Source organism: Nothoprocta perdicaria, unplaced genomic scaffold, assembly GCF_003342845.1.
Source record: "Nothoprocta perdicaria isolate Ctin4 unplaced genomic scaffold, notPer1 scaffold_486, whole genome shotgun sequence".
NCBI lineage: Eukaryota > Metazoa > Chordata > Aves > Tinamiformes > Tinamidae > Nothoprocta > Nothoprocta perdicaria.
This window is the reverse complement of record NW_020455739.1, coordinates 174,824-185,221: the sequence shown is the minus strand read 5'-3', so window position 1 is coordinate 185,221 and position 10,398 is coordinate 174,824. Positions and strand designations below refer to the sequence as shown.

Below are 10,398 nucleotides of genomic sequence, written 5' to 3'. Positions count from 1 at the left end.
GGTGAGCGGGCCGGGCCGGGCACGGGGGGCTCGGGGCGCCCCGTGCCCCGCCCTGACCCCGCTCCCCCCGCAGACCTCGAGGACGGGCTGGGGCTGCCCGAGCGGGGCCCCCCCGGCCCCCCGGAGCCGCCGCGCGGGGCCATCAAGGTGGAGCAGGAGAGCAGCCGCCAGTGACGCCCCCGCCGCCCTCACTAACGAAGCAATAAGGCGCTGGGGCCGGTGCCAGGGGGGGCCCTGCGCCCGCCCCCGCCGCCCCCCCCCGATACCTCAGCCGCGGCCCGCAGTAATCGCGGCACTCGCGCGGGGTCCGGCGCCGCCCCGGTACCGACCCCCCGGCCCCGTTCACGTGAGGCGCCCGCCTGTGGTGGCACCGGCGTCAGCGCGGCCGCCCCTGCGCCCACCCACAGGGTGCCCGCCACCCCCACGGGCACCCACCACCCGGCCCCGCGCAGCCCCACGGGCACCCGCCGCCCGGCCCCGTGCTCCTTCCCCGCTGCCGGGCCCTGCGCGCCCTGTCCCGTGGCACGTCCGTGCCCAGCCCCACACGTGTGCATAGCCCAGCCCCACGCGTGTGCACAGCTCAGCCCCACACATGTGCGGCCCTGCACACCTCGGTGCGTGCGCCCATGCCGTCCAGCCGTGCAGCCCCCTGCACGCCCATGCACTCCAGCTGCATGGCCCCTTGCGTGCCCATGCACTCCACCTGTGCAGCCCTCTGCATGCCCATGCAGTCCATCTGCGCGGCTCTCCGCGTGCCCATGCACTCCAGCTGCATGGTCCTCCGCGTGCCCATGCACTCCAGCCGTGCAGCGCTCCTCAGGCGCTCCACGCCCGCGCGCGGGCTCCTGTGCAGCCGCTCGCCCCATGCGCGTGTCCCGGCCCCTGCAGCACCCCAGTACACACTGCATGCGGACACGGCCGCGTGCTGCCACCCCTGCCACGCGCATCCCCTCGTGCAAGCGCGCGGCGCGGCGGCCACATGCACCCGTGCACGCGCGCGCCCGCATCGAATCCATGCGCACGCCTGGGCGCGCACAGCGGCAGCGCCGGTGACCCTGGGGCACGTGGGGCACGTGGGGTCCCTGCATGCGGCCCCCCCACCTCGACCCGGCCATGGCGCCCGTGCACCCCCGTGGGGCCCCCCCAAACTCCCCTTGCCCTCCCTGAGCCCAGCCCCGGCCTCCCTGGCCTGTGTGGTGTCTTTTTAGAGCATTAGCGACTCTTCCTTTGTAACGTGTACAGTAGATTATTTATTTTGTTATTTTGGAATAAAATTTTATTTTATGGCTTATCTCCCTGCCCCGTGTCCCAGGCTCCCCGCTCCTGCCGCCGCCCCCCCGGGCCCCCCCGACGATGGGGCTCAAAGTGCAGCCAAGGAGCGGGTTGGGGGGCAGCAGGGCACCCCCCCACACTAAATCCCCCCCCCAGCGCGTGGGGGGGCTCACGCCTGCCCCGGGCGGACGCCGTCGTCCCAGCGCCCCTCGGGCAGCCCCCAGCACGGGGGGCCGGGGAAGGCGCCGCGCGGAGGGGCCGCTCCGAAGGGGGGGCCCAGCGAGGAGCCCTCCAGCGGCATCTCCTGCAGCAGCTGCTCCAGGTCGGCGCCGGGCGGCAGCTCCGCGGCGGGCGCCAGCCTGGGGGCGAGGGGCAGCGTGAGCTGGGACCCCCGCCCGGCCCCCCGGCGCGGCTCCCTCGGTGCTCACCAGCGCGGCGAGCCCTGCGGCGGCGGCTCCAGCAGCGGCGGGAACAGCCCCAGCTCCGGCATCTCCTCATCCTGCGGCTCCGGAGAGGGGCCCGCGGCTGCCAGGAACTGCCCGGGCAGGAAGCTCCTGTAGGGGCGGAACGGTCTGGGCGAGGGGGGGACTGGCACGGGTGTGCGCGCTGCAGCGTGCACGTGTGAGCACTGCTGCATGTGTGTGCACACGCTCATGTATACACTGCTGCATGTGCATGTGCTGCAGCGTGCACATGCGAGCACTGCTGCGTGTGTGCATGCTGCAGTGTGCGCACCGCTGCGTGTGTGTGCGTGCTGCAGCGTGCACGTGTGAGCACATGTGTGCCCCCATGCACACGTATGCACTGCTGCATGCATGCACATGCTCCAGCATGCATGCCTGAGCACTGCCACATGTGTACTCCATGCACATGTATACACTGCTGCACGCGTGCATGCTCCACCACGCACGTGTGTGCAGTGCTGCACGCATGCACGTGCTCCACCACGCACACGTGTTCCCTACTGCATGCATGCGCACGCTCCACCACACATGTGTGCACCGCCACGCATGCACTTCCATGCCAGCACCCGCACCACTGCATGCGCCCCGCTCCCCACCCACCCCCCCGGACCCCCTCTTACATGGGCAGCTGCGGGTTGCCGAAGGCGTCGGGGCAATGGGGCAGCGCGGGGTCCATGGCCAGGGGCGGCGACAGCATCGGCGAGGAGCTGCGGGGAGGGGGGACAGCACCCTGAGCCCCCGGTCGCCCCCATGGACCCCCCCCCACGTGCGGCCTGACCCCCACCTGGCGAAGGGCGTTGGGAGCCCCTCGGTCACCATCATGCCCAGGCTGCCCTCGGCGCCGGTGTAGGTGGTGGGTCCGCCCGGGGGGCAGAAGGGCGCTGGGGGGCTGCAAGGGGGGCGCGGGGGGCTGAGCACGGGGCGGCCCCCCGTGCGCCCCCCGCCGCGGGCGCCGTCTCACCAGAGCACGGGCTGCAGGGCGTCGTGCTGCAGCGGCGGCAGCGCGAAGGGCTGCGCGGGGGCGGCCTCGGCGGCGGCGCCCGGGGGCGGCTGCTCCCTGCGGGAGGTGGCACCGGTGTCACTGTTGGTGACGGGCGGGCGCCGGCGGTGGCCCCGGCGTCGCGCACCCACCTCTCGCTCTCCACCGTCATCTTGATGGCGGTGGAGACGTAGCCGCGGCCGTCCTTGCCCGTCTGCTCCTCTGCGGGGAGTGCCGCGATGCAGCGCGATGCAGCGCAATGCACCACGATGCACCGCGATGTGGCACGATGCACCGTGATGCACCGCCTTGCAGCGCAATGCAGCACGATACAGAGTGATGCACCGTGAGGCACCGTGATGCACCATGATGTGCCACATCGCAGCGCAATGTACTGCAGTACTGCAGTGCAGTGCAATGCAGCATGATGTGCTACAATGCAGCACGATGCAGCGCAATGTAGCGCAATGCAGCACAATACACCATGATGCACCACGATGTAGCATGATGCACCGCTATGCAGTGCAATGCAGTGCAATGCAGCATGATGTCCTGTGATGCAGCGCAATGCACCACAATGATGCACCGCGATGCAGCACAATGCACCACGATGCAGTGCAATGCACCACAATGATGCACCACGATGCACCACGATGCAGCGCAATGCACCACAATGATGCACCACGATGCAGCACAATGCAGCACAATGCACCACGATGATGCAGCACAATGCACCACAATGCAGTGCAATGCACCACAATGATGCACCACGATGCAGCACAATGCACCGCGATGCGCCGCAATGCACCACGATGATGCAGCGCGATGCAGCACAATGCACCACGATGCAGTGCAATGCACCGCCACGCAGCACAATGCGCCAATGCCAAAGCCTGGGCAAGGTCCCCCCGCGCCCCCCGTCCCCGCTCACTGTTGTAGTGGCTGCCGAACGCCTGGTCCTTGGGGGTGCCCGGGTACAGGTTGCGCAGCTGCGCCAGGTCGCGGATGCGGTCGCCCAGCGAGCGGATGGACAGGTCCTTGGCCGAGAAGGGCTGGATGTTCTCCACCTGGCTGGAGCCTGCGGGGTGGCACAGGGTGGCACGGGGTGGCACAGGGTGACATGGGGTGGCACAGGGTGGCATGAGGTGCAGGTGGCATAGGGTTGCATAGGATGGCTCAGGGTGGCACAGGGCGTCACGGGGTGGTACAGGGTGGTACAAGGTGGCACAGAGTAGCACAGGGTGACACGGGGTGGCTGAGGTGGCACAGGGTATGGGGTGGCACAGGGGGGCACAGGCTGGCACAGGGCGACATGGGGTGGTACAGTGGCATGAGGTGCACGTGGCACGGGGTTGCACGGGATGGCACGGGGGAGCACAGGGTGGCACGGGGTGGCACAGGATGGCACAGGCAGCACAGGGTGGCACAAGGTGACACAGAGTTGCACAGGGTGGCACGAGGCGGCACAAGGTGTCACAGAGCGGCACAGGGTGGCACAGGGTGGCACGAGGCGGCGCGGCGCTCACCGTCCTGGCCGCGGATGACGTGGGCGATGGTGACGCCGCCGATCTCGGAGTCGCTGAAGCGCAGCAGGAAGGTGCCGTGCGGCTCGGCGCTCAGCACCTTGCACACGTACTGCTTGCTGATGAAGCCCACGATGAGCCTGCGACGGCGACGGGCACGTGGCGAGGAGGGCACTGGCACCCGGGGCGCCCGCCCGGCCCCCCGGCACCCACCTGTCCGACCAGTAGCTTTTGAGGCACCTCTTGGTGAGGTCGAGGACGCCGTCGAACCACTGCCAGAAGGTGAAGCCGCGGCCGGGCAGGATCTCCTGCAGGGAGGAAGAGGAGGCCGGCAGCGACGTGAAGGTGCAGGGCTGCGCGGGGTCCCCCGGGCCCCCCCAAACCTTGTTGAACTGGGCCCAGGAGACGCTGCGGTTCTGGAAGTCCTCGGGGCCGGCGCTGTGGTCGTTGAAGATCTTCTGCGCCAGGAAGAAGTAGTGCTCCTTGAGGAGCCCCTTGGTGGTCTGCACCTCCGCCATGAACTTGAGGTTCAGCGTGTCGCACATCTTCTCCCAGGGCACCCGCTCGGCCACCACGAAGGGCACCCGGTCCTGGCGGGGGGGACACCCTGCGTCACCGCGCTCCATGGTGGCCCCAGGGCCCCCCGGCCAGCTGGTGGCACTCACGATCTCGGAGAAGGCGTTGTCCCACAGCACGGTGGCCTTGGCGTTGTTGTCCTGGTTCCCGTGCACGATGACCACGATGGGCAGCGACAGCACCTGGGGCAGCGCGCGGGGCCGTCACCGCGGGCCCTGGCAGTGTCACGGTCCCTCCTGTATCACCCTGGTCCCTGTCAGTGTCACGGTCCCCCCCACATCACTGTGGTCCCCGGTAATGTCGCGGTCCCCCCGTGTCACTGCGGGCCCTGGCAGAATCGTGGTCCCCCCTGCGTCACCATGGGTGGCCCCTGGCAGTGTCATGGTCCCCAGACTGTCACCGTGGAGTGCAGCGATGTCACGGTCGCCCCCATGTCACCACAGCCCCTGGCAGTGTCACGGTCCCCTCCACGTCACCGTGGTCCCTGGTAATGTCACGGTCCCCCTGTGTCACCGCGGAGCCTGGCAGCGTTGCGGTCCCCGCCATGTCACCGCAGCCCCTGGCAGCGTTGCAGTCGCCCCTGTGTCCCCGCGGGCCCTGGCAGTGCCACGGTCCCCCCGTGTCCCCGCGGACCCCCCCTACCTGCAGCTGCACGGTGAGGTTGCCGGGGGCCAGCACCACGGCGGTGCTGAAGAGCACGGCGCACTTCTCCTCCGTCACCGACTCGGAGCCCTTGCGCTCGCAGCGCTTGATCTTCTTCAGCAGCTGGCGGGGGGACGCGGCGGCGTCACCGCGGGCCCCCCCAGAGCCCAGCGCGGCCCCCGTGCCCCCCCGGGCCCATCCCCGCCCGCGCGCACCACGTTCTTGAAGTTGGCGCAGCAGGTCCCGCTCGCCGGGTTGGTCTCCAGGGCCACCACGTTGTGCACGATCTCGCCGGTGCTCTCGCTGCGCGGAGGGCTCAGGGTGGCCCCGGGGGCTCAGGGCGCCCCCGCCGCCCCCCCGGCTGCCCCGTCGCTCACCCCGGGGTGCCGGCGGCGCCGCTGAGCGCCAGCTCGCGCGCCTGCTTCTCCGTGACCATGTCGGCGCGCACGGCGTAGGGCTTGGCGGGCGCCTGCAGCAGCCGCGGGCCCAGCAGGAAGCGCACGCTCGCCTGGAACTTGGTCTGCGTCTTCAGCACCTGCGGCGGCTGCTTCTCCACCAGGAAGGAGCTGCGGGGCAGTGGGTGATGGGGCGGCGGGTGGGTGCCTGCACCGGGCCCCCCGCCGCCGGCTCGCCGGCACCCACCTTTTCACCAGGCTGCCCAGCACCTCGGCCAGGCGCTCCAGGAGCCGCGGCAGCAGCTCGGCGCCCAGGTCAGCGCCGGCCGCCAGCACCTGCTGCTGCAGCTGCAAATGCACCTCGGCCAGGGCCTCGCACCTGCGGGCAGCGGCGCTAAGTCCGGGCGCCGTCCCCTGTCCCCATCCCTGTGCCCGTCCCCCGGCGCCCACCTCTTCTGCAGCGGCGCCAGGTTCTCCTCGAAGGCCGCGCCGTTCCCCGCCAGCTGCTGCTGCCGCTTCCAGATCTGGATCCTCTTCAGCACCTGCTGCTTGGCGGCCTCCAGCTCCTTGACGGCCTCCAGCAGCAGGGCCGGCAGCTCCTGGGGGGCCGCGGGCGCTGCCGGGCGCTGCGGGGGGCTCAGCCGCCCCCCCGGCCATGGCCCTGCAGCCCCCCCAGCCCCACGTGCCCCCCGACCCTGCAGCCCATGTCCCGCTCCCCATCCCTCACTCACGCCCTCCGGGAGCTTCCCCTCCGTCTTCAGCTGCGGGTCGCGCAGGGCCAGCGGCAGCGCGGCTGCGTGGGAGGAAGGGGCAGCGTTGGCACCGGCGCTACCCGGCTGCGGGCACCTGCGCGTCCACGCACGGCATCCGAGGGGACACTGCCACGGGGATGCCCGGGATCTGCTCCGTGTGTGCCAGGCATGCCCACGGGGATGCCCGGGATCTGCTCTGCATATTCCAGCCCTGTCCATGAGGATGCCCGGGATCTGCTCTGCATATTCCAGCCCTGTCTGTGGGAATGCCCAGGATCTGGACCGCGTGTGCCAGCCTTGCAACGGGGATGCCAGGAATCTGCACCGCATATTCCAGCTATGCCCACGGGGATGCTGGGGATCTGCACCATATATTCAGGCCTTGTCCATGGGAATGCCCAGGGATCTGCACCGCATATTCCAGCCCTGTCCATGGGAATGCCCAGGGATCTGCACCGCATATTCCAGCCCTGTCCATNGGGAATGCCCAGGGATCTGCACCGCATATTCCAGCCCTGTCCATGGGAATGCCCAGGGATCTGCACCGCATATTCCAGCCCTGTCCATGGGAATGCCCAGGGATCTGCACCGCATATTCCAGCCCTGCCCACGGGGATGCCCGGGCTCCGCAGCGCGCTGCTCACCCCCGGCGCCATCCCGCTGCTGCGGGCCGCGCTCCTGCAGCGCCTGGATCTCCCGGATCCGATGCTGCAGCCGCTGCAGCCCCAGGCCGAACTTCAGCTCCTCCTGGCGCCGGTGGAAGCTGAGGGGCAGGTGCCGGTCCTGGGGCGGGCGGACACAGCAGGGTGAGGGGGGTCCCAACACCAGCCCCGTCCCCTGCCCGTCCCCCCGGCACCTCCACGCACCCTCTTGAGCACGGCGGCCTTCTCGCCCTCCAGGATGGCCCGCAGCACGGCCACGAGGCGCAGCGGGTCCCGCCGGAACGTGCTCTGCGCGGGGGGCAGCGGCGTTGGGGGGCGCGGGCCGCCCCACGGCCCCCGCTGCAGCTCCACCGCCCCCTCCAAACCCGCCATAGAAATCGGTTAAAATTGGGGGAAAAAAAAAAAAAAAAAGACTAAAGGAAAATCCACATTTCTGCTGGTGGCTCCCGGTAACATTCCCGCTTTTATACCCGGAGCGGCTGTTGCGGCTGCCCGCAGCACGCACGGCAGCGGCAGGAATTTCCCAGCCAGCTCCCAGCCGGCCGCTGCATTTCCCAGCTTAGCCGCTTCCCGAAAGGGCAGCAGGGAGCCGGGCACAGCCCGCTGCCTCCCGGCCTGGCCGCTTCCCGGGGCGGCTCCGGAGCCGCCCGGCCGCTTCCCAGCCCCTTCCCGGCTCTTCCCGCCCCGCGCTGGACCAGCCCCTCCCGCAGTTACGGAGCGAACATCTGGGAAGCTTCTCAAAGGTCCCCAAGGAGGAAAGCGGCTCCGTGCCAGGACAGCCCGTTCCCGGAGCCGGGATCGCCGCTGATCCCGCCGCTCATTGAGGTTACCCAGGAGCAGAACGGGTCCCCGGGAGCCCCAACATGAAGCGCTTCAGAGGCAGCAGAGAGAGGCGAGGGATTAAATCTGCAGTGACAGGAGGAGGAGAAGAGCCCGGGCGCCGCGCAGAGCCCTCGGCGAGCAGAGCAGGGCCGGGCGCAGCAGCGCGGCGCCGGGAGGAAACGCAGCAGCCGAGGAAGCAGAAATCAAACAGCGGCAGAAAATGCGGAACGGGGGGCGAAGCGGCCGCCGGGGCCGCAACGCGCCCTCCTCCCGCCGCGGGCGCCCCGGGCGGGCGCCGACGCCTTGCAACCTCGTGCCCGGCGGGCACTGCTGCCCCGTGGAGCGGGGCTGGAGCGAGGGTCTCGTTCCCTGCGTGGGCCGCTCGCCGCCGGCGTGGCACCGCGGGCGCGCACCTCAAGGCTGCTGACTTGCTGCAGGAGGTGGCACTGCTGCCCATCGCTGCCCGCCGCGCTCCGCAGCTTCTCCAGCATGGCCGAGAGCATCCCGCTGGCCACGCTGGTGCAGAAGGCGTCCGAGCCATGTAGGAACTCCCTGCGGGGAAGAGGGGACCTGTCACCACGCTGGCCACGAGTGTCCCCAAGCCCAGGGAGCAGCAGTGCCACCATCCCACGAGGCTTGACCTGGGCATTAACGCCTGGTGCAATGGGGAGCCAGGCAGGAACTCCCTGGAGGGATGTGGGGCTGAGCTGGGGACCTGTCACCATGCTGGGCATGAGTGTTCCCAAGCCCAGGGAGCGGCAGTACCACCGTCCAACGGGATATGGCCTTGGACGGGGCATTAGTGCCCAGTGCAATGGGGAGCCGGGCAGGAATTCCCTGCAGGGAAGAGGGACTGAGCTGGGCACTCGGCACCAGGCTGGGCACAAGTGTCCCCAAAGCCTGGGGAGTGGCAGTGCCACCACCCCACAGGGCTTGAACTGGGCATTAGTGCCCGGTGCAAGGCAGGAACTTGCCAAGGGGAAGAAGGGCTGAGCTGGGGACCCGTCTGGGGGCACGAGTGTCCCCAAGCCCAGGGAGTGGCAGCGCCACCATCCCATGGGGTTTGACCTGGGCATTAGTGCCTTGCTGGGGGATGCTCTCATTAGTGCCCAGTGCCTGGGCATTAATGCCTGGTGCAATGGGAGCCATGGAGGAATTCCCTGCAGGGAAGTAGGGCTGAGCCAGGGACCCGGCACCAGGCTGGGCACGAGTGTCCCCAAGCCCAGGGAGTGGCAGTGCCACCATCCCACAGGGCTTGATGCAGGAATTAATGCCCGGTGCAATGGGAGCCAAGCAGGAATTCCCTGCAGGGAAGCGGGGACCTGTCACCACACTGGACACGAGTGTCCCCATAGAGCGTGGAGTGGCAGTGCCATTGTCCCACAGGGCCTGGCCTGGGCATTAGTGCCTGGCGCAATGGGGAGCCAGGCAGGAATTCCCTGGGGAGAAGCGGGTCTGAGCTGGGGATCTGGCACCGAGTGTCCCCAAGCCCAGGGAGCGGCAGTGCCACCATCCCATGGGGTTTGACCTGGGCACTAGTGCCCTGCTGGAGGACGCTCTCATCAGTGCCCGGTGTCATGGGGAGCTGCGGGTGCCAGGGGGCAGGTGACGACGGGCACGGGGTGGCGGGGCCGGCGGCGCTCGCGCACTCACCAGGGCTGGTTCTCCAGCCAGTCGGCCAGGAGGCAGCGGAGGCTGCGGGGGAACTCGGCAAAGAGGCTGCCGAACTCCTCGGGCGGCAGCTGCGACACGATGCTCCACAGGGACATGGCGGGAGGCGGCTGTCACCTGCGGAGTCACCGGGGGGGCTGTGACGCTGCGCGGGGCCTCGGTGCCCCCCCTGCACCGGGAGCCGCCGTCCTGCCCGGCCACGAGCCGCGGATCGGAGCAGGGAGCGGGAGGAAGAGCAGGAAGCGCCGATCCCGATGGAGCAACGCGGGGCCGCCCATGCCGCAGCTGCGGGAGCCCCCGCGCGCCCGTGGGAGCTGGGAGGGAAACGCGGAGCCGCCTGCGCCGCGGGACAAACTCCCGGCAGCACCGGGAGCTGCCAGGACGGGCAAAACCGGCCGGGCGCCGTCGCGAGCGCTGTGGGCTCCGGCCTCACCTGGCCACGGGCCGCGGCCGGGCCCGGGCCCGCCGTCCCGTCCCCGCGCAGGCCTCCCGGGCCGCTCGGTGCGGATTTCCCGGAGCGGCGGCGGCCCCGGGGAGGAGGAGCCGGCGCCGTGCGCGGAGGGAAGGAAGGGAAGGAAGGCGACGTCACGGGAGCAGCGCGGCGCGGAGAGCAGCCCCGCGGCCGCCCGCGCCCCTACCT

The 10,398-nt window shown here is 70.0% G+C and overlaps 1 protein-coding gene across 1 annotated transcript; it reads right to left on the bottom strand.

Annotated features, from left to right (window-relative positions):
• Nucleotides 1-2,833: 2,833 nt before the first annotated feature.
• On the bottom strand, nucleotides 2,834-9,861 carry STAT6 (signal transducer and activator of transcription 6; the record flags this gene model as incomplete). The annotated part of the gene is made up of 16 exons (XM_026047274.1): nucleotides 9,741-9,861; nucleotides 8,501-8,639; nucleotides 7,470-7,553; nucleotides 7,248-7,386; nucleotides 6,583-6,644; nucleotides 6,302-6,450; nucleotides 6,099-6,230; nucleotides 5,834-6,022; nucleotides 5,672-5,759; nucleotides 5,457-5,579; nucleotides 4,904-4,996; nucleotides 4,622-4,828; nucleotides 4,452-4,546; nucleotides 4,242-4,378; nucleotides 3,647-3,793; nucleotides 2,834-2,937 (listed from the first exon to the last, which is right to left on the bottom strand). Coding segments are annotated over exons 1-16 (2,004 nt in total), but the record flags the coding sequence as incomplete, so codon positions are not given.
• Between the last annotated feature and the right edge of the window lie 537 nt (nucleotides 9,862-10,398).